The 23,069-nt window shown below is 38.3% G+C and overlaps 1 protein-coding gene across 18 annotated transcripts in view; it reads left to right on the top strand.

The window, feature by feature from the left end:
• The window catches only part of mecom (MDS1 and EVI1 complex locus), a 171,821-nt gene that overhangs the window by 45,619 nt on the left and 103,133 nt on the right, over positions 1 to 23,069 (top strand). For 17 of the 18 annotated variants that reach the window (XM_079886163.1, XM_079886166.1, XM_079886162.1 and 14 more), the window contains exon 2: positions 22,346 to 22,698. In XM_079886163.1, coding sequence (XP_079742289.1) covers positions 22,519 to 22,698 — 180 coding nt within the window. In that variant the 5' untranslated portion in view covers positions 22,346 to 22,518. Of the gene's footprint in view, positions 1 to 14,776; positions 14,992 to 22,345; positions 22,699 to 23,069 lie in introns of those variants that run through there. The other variant, XM_079886170.1, reaches the window with a different exon arrangement.

Raw genomic sequence — 23,069 nt, 5'->3', positions numbered from 1 at the left:
ACAATTACAGCTCGCTAGATTTGATCTGAAGGCAGTCTGGGTTTAAAACGTCTCTGTTCCTAATCACAAATCCACCTTTTCAAACAGAATAAAGGCAGAATGAAACGGGACCGATGCAGTCGGACCTCATGCAAGCCGTTTCAATCCAGCGCTTCATAGAGAAATAAACAGCTTCTTGGACATGTGCGTGCTACAGTGTGTGCGTATTAGTTGAAGTGCATTACATTTCTGTTCTGGCGTGTGTGTGTGTGTGTGCTGGCCATTATGGCTGGGTTTAAAACAGAATGTCACTCGTTACAATCGGGCATGTGGCTTTGCTTAGGGAGCCTGTTCTCTCCAATTAGAAACTGACGAGAGAGACTGAGGCAGGGACAGGGGCCAAACACACAACATGGAAAGAAACTGGAAGCCCTGTGTGTGTGTGTGAGAGAGAGAGAGACAGAGATAGAAAGAAAGAGATTGATTGTGTGTTTGTGCATGTGGTCACTTCTCATGAAGAATGCATTAGGGACGTTTCACATGTGGGCCGTCAGTCCGTAAGGTCGTGTCGTGTTTCTGTGGCGGATTAATAGAGGCTTCTGTATGTCATGTTCTTGTCGTTTACTCAAAGTCTCTCTGAATTTACCCATCAATCTATCCGTTACTCTTCCTTGGCCATCCATCCATCCATCGATGTTACCAGATATGGAAAGGATGTTTTAAAAGTGTATTTCAGTACAATGTATTTACTATTTGCTATAATCAGAAACATCATCAAAATATCAAATTATAAAATGACAACACTAAAGTAATGCAATCTAATCACATTTATGAACTTCTTTTAAAGCTTTTGGTCCGCTTTTAAAGGACATTCACACCAGGTACGATAACTATAATATCTATATTAGCGTCCACCCTAATGCATTATAACGTTCTGTTTATTACATTATAAGCATGTGATGTCTCTTGCTCTTTAAAGTTGGGTGTATTCTGATTGGCTGTCAACGTTTTTATCGTTTATCAGATGTAAAAATAAAATTCTAAAAGTGATTCAAACGATATTGTTCCTCTATGTCATTAGCGTTATAGTTGTGGTGTGGACTTCGCTATTCTCGTAGAAAGTTTTTTGTTGTTGTTGTACAGTTTGGTTCAGTTCATTTGGTTTTGATAACGGACCAGCAAATCATGTTTTGTTCCTGAAGACTAAACATAGTTTCTGAAGACTTGTAATATAGCACACAAGTCGTATAGAATATGGCCATCCGTCCATCTCTTCTGGATATTTAGAAAGGTATTTTTTTAAAATGCGCACATTTTCCCATGAGTCGGGGACATTTAATTGAATGGTTTTGTGATTTAAAAAGACCTTACTAAACGAGTAGATCTTTCTTACTCATTCCTCAAACATGGTGTCGGTGTTACATGGCTGACTGGCAGCGTTTAGAACTGAGGCAGCAGTTCCACATTTGTGTTTCATTGCACTGAAATACAGTCCCAGTATAACAGCGAGACATGTAGAGTCCAAACTCGAGCTGATTTTGGTGCGCTGTGTTATGATGGAAACACTATTTGAATCCATTAATCTCTAAAGAGAACTTCCATCATCCTATATGGAGTTTATTGTGTGTGTGTGTGTGTGTGTGTGTGTGTGTAGAGGTGGGGAGCTACATGAAGGCCTCTAAAGGAATGAATGAGGGGTATTTGGGGGTTTTAATGAGAGTTTATAGGGAGTTGGACCCACGGAGAGAGAGAGAGAGCGCACTCACTAAAATGGAAGCCCGCAGTCATCTGGAACTCCACACGCCACACAAGGAATATCACAAAACCTTTAAAAAGCAGGACACAAGGACTCAGGATGTGTGTTTGTGTGTGACAATAAGACAACAAGATTGAGGGAAAATCTCATTGTCTGTGTTCATAATGGAATATTAGGTTGCAGCATACTGAATACTGAGGTATACTATAGGCATTTTATAGACATTTTATAAATGTTTCAGACAATAGTACATGCTAAATTGTTGTCACATGACCTCATGACATTGCATGTTTAATTAAACAAGATTTCAACTTTTCATGGGAAGCAAGCAAGCCATTCTGCATTATTGTCCTGCACTCCAAAGCTCACCAATACCAGCAGCTAAAAAGCCTCCCCACACGACGACACCTCTTCCTCCATGCTTCACTATGGCAGAGATGCATTTATTATTATAATTCTCCGCAGATTTTCAGAGAAACGCTGCTCTGGAGAATCCCCATGCAACTCGTTTTTCATTGTAAATCATCGCTCCACTCACAACTTTCCATAATCTGCCAAAACATTCTGTCTTTGATGTTTTTCTGAGACAGCAATGGCTTTTTACGTAGTGCATTTGCTTAAATTTTCATAATTTCCTCACCAATAATTTGTGGTTAAGACAACTAAAGGCTTAGTGTTTAGCCATTTTTGGCATTGCCTTTTTTTCCATTTGTATATTTTTTGCCCAGGAATGTACATATATAAATGTTACATAGCCTATGTGCGCATACTACATACTGACAAAGAGGGTGACGGGAGGGAGAGTCAGTGATATCCTGCTGCTTTTGCCCCATTGTGAGATATAAACAATGCTAGTTTTGATAACCTTTGGCCTTTCTGTATATGAGTCCGGCAGAGTAGATAAAACCCCCAAGCAGCTGCTCTCGAGAGGCTGGAAGAGCAGGAAAACTGAGGAAAAAAGAAAAGAAATGGAGTGAATGAGGGAGAAAAGGCACTAATTAAAGTGTTAATTAAATGAAGCTTTCTGCCCTCAGGCTTTCCATTTGCCTCTGTAGACACACACACACACACAGAAGAAAGAGAAGGAAAGTGCCACTGTTAGAGAAACGTAGATGTTGTTAATCCTGACATCCTTCATGAAATTTTTGACAGCATGACAAAGCTATAAAGCTGTAACATGAACTGCCGAGGTCAAACAAATCAGTTTATATTTCCAAAGTGCTTCAATATAAACACATTAGCGTTGTGTGATTAGCCCAATTATTTGGTCTTAACAGGATTTTAATGAATTTAGGATGGTAAAAGTTCATCTTACAATAACGCCGTGCTTGTTCTTGTCGAGTATTGTTTATTTTGATTCGTTCTACCCTGTTTTACATTTTTTTTTGACTGTTATATTTGAATAGATCCAGACTCCATCTGTACCAAAGTGTAGCTTTTAGTCACTCCGAAATCAGGCGTTCCTTATCCATGGGCTGGATAATGCCATTACGTATGTCACATATGTAACAATCCAGGCCAGTGATAGCAACTGTCTGCTGTTGCAATGAAAACACAGGTACTTAGTTAAAGCGTATTGTGATAGTAGGGTAATCATGTGTCCTTTTTTAGCTAACATTACAAAGCAAACAAGCTAGTTTGATAAAGCCAGTCCACAGCTAAAATAGCCTAAGAATAACTTTAAAGCATAACTCTTGCCAAATTGCAACCTAGGGTCTTTTTGTTAATCTACCCAAGGCAAACTTTCGTTTAAAAGCATAATTAGAATGGAAACGACCGTATTTTCGTTTTCGGTCAAGTTGCCAGATAGCGATTTTGATGCTATCATAAGCCGCGTTTCCATTACCCTTCAAATTGCGCAAATTGAAATTGCGAATTGAAAATACGCCCAATGGAAACACGTCAATTTCACAAAAACTCCCATTTATCGCAACAATTTTTTTTTTTGCAATGGAAACAGTTTTTGCGCATTTACAGTCACCTGACTTAGAAGGAGTGGTGTGTTTGGACAGAATACGAGACAGAGTTCTTTATTAAATTCATAAAAGACAAAAGAATTACAGAAATGCTGGATTCTAAACCTCAAAGAAATGCCACAATCAAGACCTTGAAGCAGAAATGAGTGAGAAAAACCCAGAAACACCTCATATGTGCCGCTCACAGTATAAGGGTCTTTCCTTGCCATTAATGCTTGGATAACACGCAGGCCTACGTTTCCTTCCATTAATAATAATAATGTCATAATAATGCGGTACGTGGCTGTGATATAGCCTATATGTAAACTTACCAACGTCCGTTGCCATGATTTTTGGAATGACTTATCGCGAGAGGAAAAAAATGACGTTTTAGTCGCATAACATCGGTTAATAGAAACGCCGTCATTTCGCAATAATTTTTTGTCGATATTTTGAAAAAATCGCAACAGTTTTGCGCAAATCTTTAATGGAAACGCGCCTATAGTCGTGCCCCTAACACTCCCATTCAAAAGGCAATTTGACGAAGAACGAAAACGAAAATACGGTCAAACTTAAAAGTGGCGTTTCCATTCTAATTATGCTTTTAAACGAAAGTTTGCCTCGGGTAGATTAACAAAAAGACCCTAGGCTGCATTTTGGCGAGAGTTACGCTTTAAGGAAAGATTCTCAGAAAATGACGCATACAGTAGCTTAGCGGGGTACAGTTGTCAACAAACGAGTCTCTAAATGCTAGCAGTGCTGCTTATTTTTTATAGGTGTAGGCTATAATTAGCAACAGTGAGAATCATTTAGTGTCTCTACAAACTTTTGTAAAACAGTCATGTAGGAAATTTGTCTTATTGATGTATTTTATTGGCTTAAAAGTGAATGTTTAGCACTAGCTAAATGTGTAAATCTCACTGCGAGTTGCCAATTTAGTTTGAAGTCATGAATCCACATCTAACAAACTATGTAGTAAACATCGCATGTTGTCTTTTGTAACGTCTCGCTCAGGATGCAACACTCAAGTTAAAAGAAGTTCAGCTTTAAAAAAAAAATGAAAACATTATTTCTGATCATTCTAAGAAACATTCAGAAAACATAACATTAGTGATGAAAACATTATTTCTGATCATTCTGAGAAACATTCAGAATGTCCGGTTGTTTTATTTTAAGAAGGATTTTCCTTGGTTAAATGAGTGTTCTGCGAAATGCTATCAGAATGTTACATTTTCACATTATGCAAATCTTCTCTCAAATGTAGCTTGGATGTTCTACTAGCAATGTGTGAAATGCTTTGAGATTTTTTTTTGCAAGACATCTAACACTGAAAAAATACTGCAAGAACATTCGTTTAACTGCGAGGAATACCCTGTTCAGACTTTGCGAGTTAAAATGCACCATACACTCTTAAAAATTATTGCTCTTTATTGTCATCTATGGTTCCATGAGGAACCTTTAACATCCATGGAACCTTTCCATTGCACAAAAGGTACTTTATAGTGGAAAGAGGTTCTTTAGATTAATAAAATGTTCTTTGCATTAAGTAAAATAATGGTTCTTTTAAGAACTGATCAGTTTCTTAGAGGAACCCAGAATGGTTCTTCTATGGCATCTCAGCGAAAATCACATTTTGGAACCTTTATTTCATAGAGTTTAAGGTTTAAACAATGCAGGTCACATTCTAAAACAGTTTTAGCAACTCAGTTTTGCATTATTTAATTTGACACAAATGGACCAGAAGAAACAATGTACTTCCGCATCAGCCAGAATCACTTAAAGTTGGCCAATCATTGGTCATTATGTATACATATTTGATTGCAAGCGTTTTCTTATGTTTGTTTACTAGGTCGCTCTCAGCCAGTGGTGAATCTCTGGTTGTTGTACCACTGGCGTTGACCTGCAAAGGCAAGATGGGTGATTTGGACACAAACATCATTAAGCTTCCATTTAAATCTGCGAGACAAAACGATCTGCCTCAAAGACCCCTGGGAAAAGTAGTCCCCATTTTATGGCCCTGTTGACAAAACTCCTCTTCCTTGATTATGGAGTTGAGTGGGTGTGTGTGCTTTCCCTGAGATGAGATGGATAAAAGTGCGGATTGAAGATGAAGTGTGTACACAGCGTCTGTGTGTGTGTGTGTGCGCGTGTTCCCTCCTATCTCCTGGACAGAGACAAAGGGCAGAGGCGAATGAGAAATTGAAATGTGTTCTTACACACATACGCGCGCGTTGGCCGTGTGATGTTCGGCGAGCCGGCGTGGAGATGTGTCTGTGTGTCAGATGCCAGAGTCAAGGGAGCAGGGCCATTTGTCATGCGGGGGGTTTGATTATGTGCGAGATCCCTCTCGCCGGGGCCGTGTGATCAGTGTTGACCCTCTCTGACAGACACTCCCCCTTCATTATGTCACCACGGCTCAGGTGTCACAGCGGCCACACTCTAACTGTCTCTCTGACAGCAGCACACACTCACCTCATCGCTCTTCTGCTGTCTTACTCAGCGTGTGTGTGTGTGGGGATGAAGCCTGATTTCTGAGTGTGTTTCTTTTAAAAACAGGTTTGGATTACTTAAAAAATGGATTACATTACATCATTACTTTTTATATAAAGTAATGATTCTTTTGCGTTACGTTTCTGTCATGAGAAAGGTTCTTTTTTTTGGCATGCAATTTTTTATTTAATTGGATGTACAACATTGTTTGCATTTAAAGATTTTAGAAATGCGGTGTGGTAAATCACTTCATTTTTTATAATGCGAGCGATCAAACTTTCTCACGCTTTGACTATGTAGGCGTACGTGAATATGTTATGGGAATGGACAAGGTATTTGATTTGTATTTCCAAGGAAATAAATTAAAAAGAAACGCAATGTGCATTTACAAAACTTGGAGAATTTGTCTTTGAAAGGAGTCTTTTATGATCACCATTTATTTGATCAAAACTACAGTAAAACAGTTATATTGTGAAATATTATTACAATTTGAAATAACTGTTTTTCTATTTGAATATATTTTAAAATGTAATTTGTTCCTTTGGTCAAAGCTGTATTTTCAGCATCATTACTCCAGTCTTCAGTGTCACATGATCCTTCAGAAATCATTCTAATATGATGGTTTGCTGCTCAAGAAACATCTATTATTATTATCAATGCTGCATACAGTTGTGCTGCTTAATATTTTTGTGGAAACTGCGATTAGTTTTTATAGTGTCTTGATTCAAATCTAAACAATATTTTTTTTGGTGTGGTTTTAGAGTGTAGTAATTATAACTCACTTCATTTAAGAACAAAGCGAAGTTACCACCATAATCTAAAAACAAACGTGTGTTTCTAAAGCAGTCATGCATTTTTTTTTTTCCTCTACAAGAACATCTATTAATTTTCATGTGTATAAATTGGCAGGGATATTAGCCGGTCACAGCATATGCTCAGAGCTCATTGTCTGTCAATAGCCTGTAATTTTTCAATTAGCTGTCATTAGAAGGCAAGGCTGTTGAAATCCCAACCTATGTATTTAGCCCCTGTGTCGTCCGTGTGTGCGTGTGTGTGTGTGTGTATGATTAGTGTGAAGGGAGACCAGAGGTGACAGAATTCCTCCTCAAATATTTTGTCTTCATTTTTCTGGCACAAGGTCTCTAATTACAGAGCACTACTTCATTACGGGCGCCTTCATGTTTTATGCATTCTGTTCATTTAGAGCCTTATTAACGAGACTGCGGCCAGCAGCCGGCCCCTCACCGTCCACGTGTGCGCACGTGTGTGTGTGTGTGTGTGTGTGTAAGCTAGAACATGTCACCATTTTGTGCAAAGGACTTTAAAAAGTAAAAGTGTAATAAAACAAATCAAAAAGTTTGTTTAGCAACACAATTTTAATATTTCTAGGTGTAAAAATCAACATGAAATAAAAATGTATCCTCAATACTTTTCTTAATTATCAACCATACATCATATAATAAATGAAAATAGTCATGATTTACTCACCCTCATGTCATTCTAAACTTGTATGATTTTCTTTCTTCTGTGAAAAGCAAAAAATATATATTGTGAAGAATGTTGAAAGTCAAAACAGCTTTGGACCCCATTGACTTACATTGTTTTTTTAAAAATATTTTCATTTTATGAAAACCATACAGATTTGGAACAACATGAGGGTGAATAAATGATGACCAAATTTTCATTTTTGGGTGAACTGATGAAGATTGTAAGGAATGCAAGAACTGGTTAAAAACATTTATACCAACAAAAAAAGTAATTTAGAATCAAAAGCGTTTGCCAAATGGACCCTCAACTAAAAAAAAGTGTTTTAAGACAAAATATGATATTGATTAAACTAGGGATGCACCAATATGAAAATTTTAGCCAATATCGATAACCGATAATTCTTTATATTTAAAAGCCGATAACGATATATTGGCAAATAAATCTAAATCCAAATTGTATTGATAACAAAACTGATTACATAACAAAAGTCTCACCATTAAAAGACATGTCCCAAGCACTTCAACATAAATAAAAAAGTAAAAAGTATGTTAACATATTTTGAATCAGTGCAAGTTTTAAAATAAATGTTACACTCCTATGGCCAACTTTCCAACTTTTATCATATCTCAAGCAATTCAAAACCATCATTGCAAACAGTTTGCATCTGAAGCATCTCAGCTAAAGGAAATAATCCATTATTTATTGGCGAAAAGATATCGGCCAAATCTTCTTATCGGACCGATGACGATAACATTAAAAATGAACATATATCGGCCGATACCGATATGTTGGCCGATATATCGTGCATCCCTTAAACAGTTAGTTTCATAACTTTACCATCATCGTGTTGAGTTTTGGGGTGGGGGGTCACTGTGGTTCTCATAAGGGCAGTTTGGCCATTAGATATTGGTGGAGTGGATTGCCGTCACATTGATAGAGGGAGTAGAAAAGGGCAAAAGGGGCATTTATGGGGGCAGATATGGAAGTAAAAGGAGTTAGGGTGCTAAGAGAGGGTCGTACGTGTGTGTGCGCTTGAATGGGGACCTTCCCGCGCTGAATCAAACCCATCTGCATCCAGCATTGAGACTGATGAGCCCAATTTGGCAGCCCGCACTTCTACACTGAGATTGATGGAGGAAGAGCGAGCGCGAGCGAACGGAGAGAAAGAGCAAGGGCGTGAAACGGCAGAGAGATGAGGAGAAATGAAAGACAGAGGTGAGCGACAGAGTCCAAAAGAGAGAGAGAGAGAGAGACGAAACGCTCGGCCACCCCCTCCCCACCTTAGCCGTCGGCGACCCTGTTCCTGTGGGGTGAATAAAAGCTAATAGGCTAACGCTAGCGGCCCTGACTGCTGATGCTGATGGATGTGGCGTGTCAGCCGCGTGCGAGCGATGGCTCTTTGATAAGACTTATCATCCACCTCACTCCATAAATATTTTATCAAGCGTAATGGAAATTGTCAAATCAATCTAATTGTGTAATACATTACTGGGACATCAAAATTAAACAAAGCACATATGCTATCATTTGGCTTTATGATCGGGCAGCCGGGTAGACGCCCCGCAGGGGCCCCCGTGAGGCCCCGGGGCTGGCAGCACCGATGCTGGAAATATGTCTCCCCGGCGATGGCCGTCACCCTTGCGACGCGCACTCCATCACAGGATCAATTTCTCAAATGTGGACAACTGTGCCGTGTAATCAGGATATGGCCGGATGGCGTCGGGCCACAGTGTGTGTGTGTGTGTGTGTGTCTGTCCTATACCTGCCTGTGCTTTTCTCACCTTACCAAAATGATTAAAGAATAACTACCGGGATTTTTGTCTTTGTCACGTCATGACAGTGCTTAATGGTTTGTGTATGTGTGTGTCTAAGACTGTATCGCTGTGATTCATCAAAGCACAGGCCGGCTGAACAGATACACAGGTGAGACGGGAACCGTGAGGTGGGACAGGACACAACACAACAAACTGAAAACTGATCAAATGGTAAGCGTGTGTGGCAGCTGACAGACACACACAGATAGGGTGAGATACATACAACTCAAACGCTTACGCCGTGTGACAGTCAGTGAGGAGACAAACTCTGCTGGATTAAATCAAGGAATTATTTTTCTCTGTCCATTTAAATTTGTAATGCCCCCTGATTGATTTAAATGCGTCATCTCTTCTTATCATTGTGAGCGTTTCGTTTTTAAGCTTTTCTGTCTGTGTGTTTGTGTATTTCTGTGGGTTGTTAGAGTGTGTTTTCTGTGAGTTGTGGCAGGTCTGAATAAGCAGTCGACTGGGATTGTGACTCATTAAATCAAATGAAACAGTCCAGCCCTCATAAAAACTCATCTGGCGGAGAGAGAGAGAGAGAGGGAGAGCAAGCATATGTTGGCTGTCTGTGGTTTGGGACTCTTAATGATATAAAGTGCTCTAGTTGATATGCGTGCAGTCGTGCTGCTCCGTCAATGCTATTGATTGTGGTTTAAGAATCCGCCACATTAACCCTAGTGTGTGTGTGTGTGTGTGTGTGTGTGTGTGTGTGTGTGTGCATGGATACATTCCCCCCCCCCAAAAAAAATTGAACCAGTGTTTTTGTTATATTTCTCAATACAAATATCTAAACATATGTAACAATATAAATTGAATTACAATTTATTTATTGTATTTAGTTTTTTTTTTTTTTTTTTTTTTTTTCAGAATATCATGATTTAAGTTGCTTTTTGTTTTTATTGTTCCCCGTTTTGGACTTTTTAAAATTGTTTTAAACAACATTTTAAACAAAATTTTGTAAGACACTGAGAAACAAAAGTGCTTAACATGAGAAATGTTATTAAACAAACTTAATTCAAGATTTAGTCTGTGAAAATGTTATATAAGTGTATCCTGTTTTGCGGATGTTTATATAGTTTTTACTGGAAAGCCAGGCACAAAACCGTATTAAGAAACTTTTTTGTGGCTTACAAATGAATAATACAACAAGCGATTAATTTTTAAGTTTTGGGACAACATTGTATATACTGATTACAGTGTTTATGCATATTGGTATAAAGATTTTTGTTTTTTTTACAGGTTCTACATCTTGCCAACCATAATATACTAAGACTGAACAAACCTTTTCTCTAAACATATCCAACATCCTTCAAATAACAAAATTATCAATTATTTTAAATAATTTTTTAAGTCAACAGTGTGCAGTTTTAAAGTTTACGTGTGTTTTTTGTTTTAATAGTTACATCTGGTTGAAAAAATATGTCTGTGTGACACACACACGTTGTGTTTTCATGTTTTATGGGGACTCTTCATAGGCGTGATGTTTTTATACTGTACAAACTGTATATTCTGTACCCTACCCCTAAACCTACCCATCACAGAAAACCTTCTGCATTTTTTTACATTTCCAACAACAACAAAAAACTCATCCTGTATGATTTATAATCTGTTTTCCTCATGAGGACCAAAAAAAAAAAAGACAAGGATTTTAAATATTGGCATTTTCGTGCTGGGGACATTTTGTCCCCATAATGTAGGGTATGAACCACACACACACACCTCCCCCTCACTCTCACTGCGACTCTATCAGCCTCTCACACAAACATACATCTTTATCCAAGCGCTTGTTGTCAGACAACATTAGATAATTAATAGGTCATTTGTCAGGCTTGTGAGAAACATGTTAAAGTCCCTCTGAGCTCCCAGGACACAAGCAGCTGTCTGCCGCACTCTCACACACACACACACACACACACACACGTGCACATGATCTTTTAATTAATTAGCATTAGCAGTGATTAATAATGAGCCTCTCATGGCTGGTGATGTTTGCATATGTGTGTGTGAGAGTTTATCTGTGTGTTTAGGCAGTCACAGTGTGTCTTGTTGTACAGTGTTAATTGGTTCGGCTCAGCATTGTGTATTAATGAAGTGTTGTTCCATCATGCACACTGAGCCGAGAGTCAATGACGATCCGAAACAATGCACTCATTAATTAAGATGCTCTTAGCGAGTCGCACAGGTCACGGTGTGAGAATGGGTATGTTCGTAATGGAATACTGACGCACTGCTTACAGCATACACTGCAACTGCACACACCGGTTAAGCATGGGGAATAGTTTGCCGTATGCAAATTTAAACGTTTCAAAATGTAGTGTTTTTTTATATTATGTTTAAAAAAAATGCATTCAGATAACAAAACAAAAAAAGCATTTTTAATACACTTTTTTTTTTGTAAAAATGTTGCAATATTTGATCAAATAAATGATGTCGAAGGAGGTAAATATCTTCAAGTTAATTGATAAAGTCACGGCCGTCCCATTTAAGCATGGGGCGGGGCCCAGTGCGAGTTAGAGGAAGTGGGGATGGGTGGGGGGTTCATACTGTATATTGCATGCTAATTGTTTGATAGTATGCAATATGCAACAGTAAATATTTCGAATATCACTTTTCCTCACCAGCTCTAAGGATGGCCCTAGCTAATGGATTTGAAAGTAGTTGCAATCAGTTCACACTGAAAATGCAAATTCAAGTCTTTTGCATTGCATTGTGGGATAGAGTATCTAATAGAGTGTGTTCTGGTTGTATACTCCACATTTAGGCAAATGTAGAAGATAAATTGTGTATTCTGTGTCTAAAGACAATTTGCATACTGTAGAAATACACTGTAAAAAAAACTTGAACTTTTAAGTGCAATCAACTTCTCTGTATAAGTCATTTCAACTTAAATTGTATTAAACTGACTTAAAAAGTGAGTTGGAGACGAGTTAATGAAGAAACATTTGTTGTCATGATTTACTGATCATGTCATATATTTACACTGTAGTAAGATTAATATGTTTGTGTGCAATTGTGAACAAACCAAATGGGAATAAAACTTAATGCCCACTATGCAGTGCATGCACATTTTTTAATATGCAGTATGCAACAATAAATATTTCAAAGAGTAACCAGCTGCACATGACCCGACTACTGAGAGTGGTGTCCAGTTATCATAAACAGTTGATCCAATTTTGAGTAAAAATCATATAAATCTTGTTACGTTTTTGCAGTCTGGCTGATGTGCATTGCATCATGGGATACCGTACCCAAGGCTCGGCTTGAACGCTACACGTTTTGTCAAATGCATTACGTCATCCGTATTCCACGCATAAGGAATATTCACACACTGTACGTATAGCATTCCAAAGTGTTTTGTTTTTTTCTTATGTGCGAGGAAACCTGTGTGTGATTGAATGCTGATGAGGGATTGTGTGAACGGTTGTTGAGTTAATACTGTTCCAGGGAATGTTTGTCTGAATCTTAAGGATTCTCACCCTGATCCAATGACGCTCTCATTCAATTGAGTGTCCGGGTTAATTATGTATTGTGCCGACTGCTCCTCTTTCCCTCTGGGCAGTAGACTTACATCTGCTCTACACACACATACACAAACACACACTCTTTTTAAACATCCAATCAGCCAGGCCATTGAGAAGACAAATGTACTCATTTAGTCCTGCCGGTCTCCAGTGGCCAGTGAGAGAGCCGAGTCTTAATTCCGTACACAAAGGCTGGTAACAGAGTCTGGAGTTTGCTCATGTGGGGCAGAAGGGAGACTTGAGCTGGAATGTCTCGTGTGTGTCTTGTTTGTGGGCATGCTATCACACACAAGTCTGTCTGTGAGGGCTTTTCAGTGTCTGATGGCATGTGTTAGGGTTAGAATTACGGTTAAGTTGGATGCAAGTAAATACAATACTAACTTTTAAGCCAGTTAATTTGAATGCTAATACATATCGCAGGTATGCTAGCCGTTATATACCTCCTCAGTGGTGTCCGAGTCTGAGTTTTATGTTTGAATGGATTCATAAATGTCTGTTTGAATTATATTTGGAAATGTGGTGGCACTAGTTCTTCTAATTGTTTGTGCAGTGGATTGTAAACATAAGTTAAACGTGAGTATCACAAGTCCATTAACTTATTTTAAGAGCATTTTTAGAGTAATAATTTTTGTTACATCAACAAATGTTACATCAACAAGCATTCATTTAAAAATATTGAATACAAAATCTCTGTATATAAATGTGAATTTGATATGTAATAATATTACATTTTACTTTTAATGTTATATATTTTTTAAATAATGTCATTTAAATAATTAAGTGATTAAATTGAATAAACAATTATATTTAGAAGTAAACTATATGAATTTGGTATGTAACAATATTAAATTTTAATTTAGATAATTTAATAATTTGAATAATTATTAAATTATTCAAATGATTATTTATTAAATCAATAGACTAATAAATGAAAAAAATATATAATTTTAATACTTTTTATTTTATTTTATTTTTTACATTTTTAAAAGTAGATTTGCATTTTTATATAAAAAAAAATCTTTATACATTTTATATATAGAAAACATGCTTGAATATTTTCTGTGTATTTAATGTGGCCGGTTTTTTTTTTGTTTTTTTTTTGTTTTTTTTTATATGTCGACAAGAAGATTAGGTCTGGTGTTGAACAAAATGAAGTTGATATTGATACACCATAGAAAATTAATTTTAGCCGTAGTCTTGGCTGGATAATCTTCAGCTGGGAAACGGGCCCAGTGCGCTTGTAACAGCCGTCGTATTGTTTTGTTGCTTATCAGGCCGGGTTTCTCTCCTCTCAGCCCTCTGGCTGTCTCTCAGTGAAGTGATAAATCCTGGAGCTGGTAAAACCGGCTCCTCTTGTTGTCAGTAGTGGAGCGGAGGGAATGTGGAGGATACTCCGTCCGTCCCGCCGCAGGACAGGAGGAAGAGGAATGGGAATGTCTCCTCTCTTCAGGTAAACGGTGGCAGGTGGGAGACGTTTATTTGGTTGTTGTGCTCCAGTTGCCAAAAGTAGGAAATGTTGCTTTGTGGCGTTTCAAACCAAAGGGGGGAGTTGTCAAAAACGTTAAGCGTGAAGAAGGAGGTGTGCGAGAGAGTAAACAAAAGAGAAAGAGTCAAGGAAAAGGTTTGAGCCTTTTTTTCCCCGATCTTTTCTGTCTTAATCTGCCCTCTCAATCATGGCGTTTAAAGACTCAGATCTCAGCGCGGCCCTCAGGAACGCCTTGTTTCTATATTTACCGACTACAGCGCTGCAGGGTGAGCGCGTGCATGTGTGCGCGATTCGCCGCGCGCTCTCTCGCTTTCGTCCTATAGGTGCGTGTGTCCCGGCGTCCGCGGGCGTTGACTGGGTCACCTCTCCATTAGGGCGTGTTGTCATGGTGATTAATGGCTGGTTCTATCATCTCTAATGCTGGTGGTAATGACGCGGGGTCCCGTGCCGCCCACAGTAATCGCGTGATGTATGAGCACAGCAGAACCCCGGAGCAGAGGTGAACACTACACACACTCGCACACATTCACACACAGCCACTGATGTTTACTCACAAAATTATAAGTAATGAACTGACTTGCGTGTCATAAGCGATACATTATACTTCATAATACACTTGGAATTAGTATTCCAATTAGAATTTAAATATGATTCAAACATATGTTTTCTCTTATTGATATATATTTTTAATTACAAATGATATTATCAGCATAATAATTTTAATAAAAATTTGAATTAAAATATTAACATGAATTGTATATATTTTTAGTATAATGACAGCAGCACTAAAGCTATGGACTCCTATAAACCCTGATGGTCATGTTCTCCAGCGTGATTTGACAATGATCCAAAGAGCGTCTTGAGCTTCAGTGGATGCAAATATATCTAATATTTTGTAGGAAAGAGATCACAAGTTTAGTGTGTCACCAATTTGGCATTATTCGCGCTAAACCTTAACATAAAAAAGATTGGTAGCACATCAGTTTAGGGTCCAATTCTCACTATTAACTAGTTGCTTATTTCATGGATATTACTAGGATATTGGCTGTTTATTAGTACTTATAAAGCACGTATTAATGCCTTATTCTGCATCCTGCATTCCTTATTCTTCTATATTCTACATCCCTTAATCCTAATACCTAAATTGAACAACTACCTTACTATTTAAAAGCAGTAATTAGGTGTTTATTAGTAGTTAATAGATTAATAATGAGAATTGGACCCTAAACTAAAGTGTGACCAAAATAGTAATAAAAATAATAAATATTTAATAATAAAATACATTATTTTTAATATATTTATTTATAACTTTTTTCAAATTTCCTAGATTCTACAAATGTACGTAAAATTAAAATTAATTAAAAAATGATTAATTCTTAATAGTAATAATTATACTTTTACTTGAATTATAAGATATTATTAGAGTTATAGATAATATTAGGTCATATTAGAATTTTTTTTTATTTTTTTTTTTTTTTTATTTCCTAAATTCCCCTAAAATCCAGGTTTAAGTAGAGCATGGTGCCTGCAACGCCAATGTCGTGGGTTTGATTCCTTAGAAATGCGACTGATAAAATGTACATCTTGAGTGCGATGTCAGATGTGTTTTCACCTCACATGCACCTGTGTGTGTTTTGTTGGTAAATACATCTGGTTTAATATCACACTGTATGAAGTCTGTTGCTCGATATCGTCCCTGCAGCTCACACAGCTGGTGTATGAATTAAACACGCGACACTAATGAAAAGTTTAAGAGGATTGATTTGTCAGTGTGTTACGCTGATGTTTATGTATGTAAACTACATCCTTCAACCAGTGGTTGCCATGCCATCAATCTCGTGTCCCTTCTATCTGTTTCTATCGCTCCATCCATCTTGTTTTTTTTCTAAAACATATGTCATAGTAGGGAAAAATAAGCATTAACAATGAAAGTCTTTATACACACACACACACATGCTTGTTCACCATTGCTTTAAATGCCACTTTAAGGGTGGAACAGGAAGTGATGAGTTATGTTCTGTATTAAATGACAGGAAATGCTCCTATTCTTTCGCATTTGCAGATTGTGATTGTTGGGTGCAAGTGACATCATCGCCGAGACATTTATAGGTCGTGTCACTGTTCTTTCTGTTCTAGAATGTCCCATTCTAATCAGGGATGTTCTATAGGTGACTTTTCCCAGAACAATAATATCCATTTATCTCACTGACATCATAATTGCTAGTGTGTGTCCATACTGATGTTATCTGCTCAACTGAAGGTGTGGTACTTTTGTTTAGAAGGATCCACAGATCAAGATTACAGGAAATCCTGGGTTTCTCACGGGCTTTACACAAGATTCTGATTCACGCACGCGCACCGTTCGTGGTTGATAAATGTTCTTATCCTAATCGAATCAATTAATTCCAAGCAAATAAAACGAGAGGGAAGTTCTGCAAAAACCTCACCTCTAACTCATGCCAAACCATATTCTTTATCTGCAATCTAATACGCAAACCACGGCCGTTTTTAAGAAGCACTTCACGTCGGTGTATTTTTCTTGAGGGACGTTTACCTTTCAGAAATATATATGTTTATAGACCAAAAGAAATCCCCCGTACTGCTTTTGAGTGTCCTGCACCGTAGTGTTTTTCCCCTCGTTTCTTTAACAGGCAGGATGAAGCCGATCAGTTGGAGCCGCAGGAAGGGAGGGATGGCAGAGGAGGGATTGAGTTACCTTTAAAAGCTCAGGGTTTGAAGACTGCGGCCAACAAGCCTTCACTCTCTCTGTGGGCAGGGGCAATTTTAAATGGCACGGCTCGGATGATCATTATGGCCTCTCGTGCTTAGCGGATCCACAGGCCTTAACCAGGTCCTCAGCTGTCATTTTAAAGCACGCAGATGCGTTTCCCTCTGTGCGTGTGTGCAACGCCACAAAGTCAAATATTGTAAACGGCACAGGACGACATCTGGAAAGACTTAGCGCTCTCAGATCACCTGTGATTCAGAGTCAGGAGTAAGCTGGAGATACCCATGTTTGTATCATTGTGAAGAAATATGTGTCTAGACCACTCTTGTCTATTTGTTATTTTAATACCTTGATGCTATTATTACCATGACAACTTGCGTGAAAAGTTACCCAAGCAACTTAATTTTGGATTCACTTCTTGTCTTTGCCATAAATCATAGGAACAGAAGGAAAGATTGACTGTTAATGATTATTGCAAAACTTTAATCTGTCAGATTTCTTCCTTCTATAAACCACATTGAAAAAAATCCATCCTAATCTGCCATCTCCCGTACTGAAATATGACTATTAAAGTCAACATGATTTCAAAATCGATCCATTTACTCTCAAAATGCTCGTTCCCGGACTTATTGTGCGTAAATTATTGGTGCAGGTTATCCAGAAGAAACATGTTTGTCTTTATAATCTTTTTTTTGAAATAAACTACCCTTCAAAAGTTTGAGGTAAGATCTTTTTTTTAACAATTAATTCTTTTATTCAGGGAGGATGCATTAAATTGATCAAAAGTGACAGTTAAGACTTTTGTAATGTTACTGAAGATTCTTATTTCAATGAAATGCTGTTCTTTTGAACTTTCTATTCATTAAAGAATCCTGAAAAAATTCCACAAAAATATTGAGCAGCACAACCGTTTTCAATCATTTCTGAAGGATCATGTGACACTGAAGCCTGGAGTAATGATGCTGAATACTCAGCTTTGACGTCACAGGAATAAATTACATTTTACAACATATTAAAATAGAAAACTTAGGGTGTACTTAACTTTTTACTGTATTTAGATCAAATGAGTGTAGCCTTGGTGAGAGACTTAACAGACTTTTCAAAAACATAAAAATATTGTTCCCGACCCTAAACCTTTAGTGTGTAATAACTCCTCCTTAATCAACATTTCCTTCATGTTTAATATGCATGAGGAGTGTGATGTTGTTCCAATGAGCTTTTGTTGTGAAAAAGTTTCTTACACTTTGTAGGGGTACATTGTTATGGAGAATTTTTAACATGAGTGTTTATTGTATATTTATCAATCATCATTTGTCGGATAATCTGGAGAAAGATGAGTAGGACCGGAGCATGTCGTCTTTAATATTTTTAACTCTAGCCTTTATTTATTATCTTTTAATTCCTTCAAATCACATTATTAGTGTAAATTATAACTCCGCCTTAGTGAAAAGAAGCGTCGGAGATGCTCGTTAATGTGGCGTGGTGAGCAGAATGGCCGTGACTCTGAAGGCACCGTGTAGCGTAGAGCCCCACTGAGTGAGAGGAATGTGAGGAGACAGGAAGATGTGCAGGAGCCCCGGCCCAGCCCTCATTAGCACTCACCACTACCTGTCACAACACGTTAGCCACAGCGTGCTAGCCACAGTATGTTAGCCCCTCCGTGACTTACGCACAGCAGGTTAGCTCCAAGCGTGTTAGCAACGGCACATTAGGTAGAGCATGTTAGCTCCGTGTGTTAGCTTTTAGCTGCTGCCTCTCAGGTCCCAGTGCGTTAGTGATACCGCCGCTTGAACTATGCTAGCAAACTCTTATTTAAACGCATTTTCCGAAAAGGTTTTGTCTCAAGAATTTTAAGTAATAGCAGGTTTTATGTCAGAGCTCAAACCCTCATTTCCATGTTAACAGTACTTGTGCTACCACCGCACCAGGGCTTCAACACAAGAAACCTGTTTTTGAACTGTTTATTTTCAAACAAGTTTCCCAACACTGCTTGCCTCCTATTGGATGGACTATAAAGATAGTCCCGCCCCAAAGTGAGGATATTTAAGGGTGCTTTCACACTAGCACTTTTAGTGCACAACTGGGTTAGATTGACGTTTGGATGATGTGAACGCTGTTTTCCGTACTCGGGTGAGCACATGCGGATTGAGTCCTCATAAAAAGGGTGGTCTGGAGTTCGGTTCATGTGAACTCCGGTACGGTTCACTGTTGATATGAAGGCAGTCGTACTAAATTGCGCAAGTGAAGCGCTATTGATGACCAGACCAGGCAATCGGAACCAAGTGTGAAAGTTCCCTAAAGAGACAGAGCCACATTGTTTACACTTTTTGGGGAAGCCATGAAATGGCTTAAAGTTGTATTAGCATTGCAGACTGATTGCTATAAAAGGAGGGAAGGTGTGCGTCCAATTATTAGCTGTTTTTCCACCATTGGGCCAAACTGTTCTCATTGCTTAACCGTTCCAGTTTTCCAGCTTTAACCAAGGCAGGAGTGATAATGAAGTGGCTCAGAGATTATTACATTGAAAATTTGGATCTGTGGCTGAGGCAAGTTGTCGGATCTCAATGCCATAGAGAACCTGTTGTCAATCCTTAAAATGTGAGTGGGAAAGCAGAAGTCCACGAATTGTGATCAACTCTGAGCACTAATAAGGGAAGAACGGATCGCCATCAGTCAGGGTTTGGTTATGTGAAGCTGATATCCAGCATGCCAAAGTGAACTGCAGAGGTTTTGAAGAAGAAGAAGAAGAAGAAGGGTCAACACTGTAAATATCGACTCTTTGCATATATTGAATACACATTCAATGTTTTGCCAATAAAAGCCTTTAAAACTTATGAAATGGTTATCATTGTTTTTTTACTGAAGTAGCAAACTTTGTGAAACGCTAAATGTATGTCACTGCCAATACTTTTGGCCATGGCTATTAACAGGTGAATATATTTGAATAATGGTGAAATGCTGTACACTTCTGTCCAGAAAAGTGCTGGAAATTATGTGAATGTGAATGTAATTAAAGTGAACATAGTGCACATTGCGTTCCCAAAATGCATGTTAAACTCAGTGCTTGCAGAGATGAAGTTTTTACTGTACATGTGTAAATGATCACAGTGTCGCTCTTTCCTCTGAAACATGCAGCGCAACTGTTTATATTCTTCTGCCTTTGTTATATTGCTATTTCATTTTTTTTCTATTAATTGTGCAGCCCCCTTTATTTATGTTAATGTTACATTTTATTAATTAATAGCTTTTCATCAACTCACCAACCCCCTGCTTTTTCTTCACCAACCGCTTTGGGAAACCCTGGTATACAGTATAATATACTTGAGACCCAGAAAGGATGGTATTTAAGGACAGACAATATGAGGACTTCCCTCATCAGCCACGCGCTGGTTTTCCTCTCCGAGTTGAGCGAGAGGTCACAGGTCACCAGACAACATCCTCCCTGTATGCAGCTCATAATTAACCTAAGCATCTACAGCATCCGCTGTTTTCACACTGAATCCTCTTCACTGGGGTCGATGGAAAAAATGGGAAAAAGAAAGCATAAAAGTGTTTGGGGCTGCTCAGTGAGTCCAAGGATCGGTTAGCTCTTCCCACTGGAGATCCCCCCCCCCCTCCCTCCCTTGTATCCAAACAATCTAAAGCAGGCCTCAGGAGGAGGATGACGGGGCATAACCGGTGAGGCAGTGAAGATGATTATCACCCCAGACACCTTATCCAGTCTGGATTAACTGTTATCACAGACTCAAACCACTTTCCCCGTCCCTGTGTTTGTTTAACAGCTCTAGCGGTCAAATATTTTTTTATGGTGCTATGTATATTTACTCGTATCTGCAGAGGTCGCATACATGGGCTGGTTGTGGTCTGAAAGTATGGGTTTTCAAAAACAAATAATAAGTACTTAACTTTTGAATAGTGCAGCAGGTGTACTGGTAGTGTCTGAAAACGCATTATATTGCTGTGGCGTTTTATGATTAGTCTTAGTTTTGAATATGTATCTTTTGCTAAGTTAATAGACTGCAACTATTTCAGTGGCCTTCGATCTGTTTTTTGTTTTTGTTTTTTTCGTTTACGTCCAGGCTATCAGTTATAATTTTTCGAAATCGCTAATGAAAGAAATGGGAAAAATACTTCCAGATACTACTGATTCTGAAACTGATACTATATTTTGTGGAACTGATGTTGTTTTCCTGTTTATTACTGTTAAGCTGCTTTAAAGCAATCTATATATAGAAAATTAAATTACAGTATAGCATATAGCGCATATAAATAAACTGGATTTACAACCCCTTTGCAGTTACTGCTCTTTTTATTTATTTTTTAAAGAATTTTAAACCTAAAGTTAACATCCAACAACAAATATTTTGCAAAATAAATATTTTAGTCACAATATTGTACTCTCTTTATTTTGTGCAACGTCTGTTTGTTAGGATGTGCCTTTATGCAAAAAGGAAATACTTGCATGAACTTCAGACATTTTCAGATAAGTATATAACTGTAAAATGTAAATTGGAAAAACATGTACATGCATCTGTTAAAGCACAAGCCACGCTACACAATATGCTTATAAGATTGTGGAGGTCTTAATGCAAAACGTTGAGTTGTACACTATTCCCACAGCTGCACAATCTGTGACCATCTCCACTAATCTCTCTATTGTTTATAGAAAAGCGTAAGCCTATCTCGCATCTATAAATTTGACATCACTCAGATTTGACTAATCGATTATGGAATGTTGTCTAATATTTTCATTTTCAATAATTATCAATTGTTTTGTTTAATTGTTCAAAACATAAGAAAATGTATGTAATTTAAACTTGACAGTTGAACGCTATTGTCTGCTGTTGAAATGTAAGAATACATTAATTTTGAATGATTACATTCGAATGATAAATTTATAAGCATAAGGTCTCAAAGTTGAAGTTGTTATACAGTTTGTTTGCCACTAGAGGCACAAAACAGAATTGCTAAAATAAATGTTTTAGTTTGGTTTAGTCAGTACTTTATAGGCCGCTTAAACTAACATTCTTGTTGGTGCCACTAGAGGCGCAGAAATTGTACATTGTACATTTGAAAAGCTGCTAAAGTCTCATGAAGTGAAATATTTCTGTCTATTCTCGTTTAGGAGATGGAGAGGACTTTTCTCTTTTCGCCTCTGATGACCTGGAAGAACTTGGAGTATCTGATGCAGATCCACTCCCATTGGCCACTGCTAGTGACCTTCCTTCCCCTGGCCTATCAGGTGATGCGGCCTCCCCAGTCGCCCCCTCCCCCTTCCACCCGTCGTTCCACACTTCAATGTACCTGGCCGGGGATGGGGTCGAATCGGTGCCCCCAGACTTTGAGGTCCGCGAGTCGGCCGTTACCAGAGGAAACCTGGGTGTCTGGAGCCGGAGGAGACTGGAGGTGGGAGAACGTCTTGGACCCTACGAGGGAACTTCAAGACACAGCCCAGAAAATGCTACCCAGGCATGGGAGGTAGGATCAAACAATGAATTCGAGATGTGTTCCTCTACAGTTGTCTGATTACAGCCTTTTTCAGATAAGAAAATCCTCACACGGTTGGAGTCGAAGCGTGCAGATAACATGGGCTCATGGGCTGCTGTTATGACTTAGGGTTTTACTGTCATCAGTAGCGAGGCAGTGTGATTAACCCTGGCCCGCATGTTTTATGGTGAAGCACCTCTACTCAGCTCTGTGATCTTACACTAACCCCAGTCAGCATTGCCGTAATCCCATTAGTCACAATTACTAGACAGGCTATTGGTCAATGTTATGCCAATTACATAATATAAATGTCCTTGAAAGTCTTTTTAATGCCACTTAAGTCTGAGAATATGTACAGAAGA

This window comes from Squalius cephalus (genome assembly GCF_949319135.1).
Source record: "Squalius cephalus genome assembly, chromosome: 11".
Classification (NCBI taxonomy): Eukaryota; Metazoa; Chordata; class Actinopteri; order Cypriniformes; family Leuciscidae; genus Squalius; species Squalius cephalus.
Note: the sequence above shows the minus strand (reverse complement) of the source record. Positions and strands in the feature narration are given on the sequence as shown.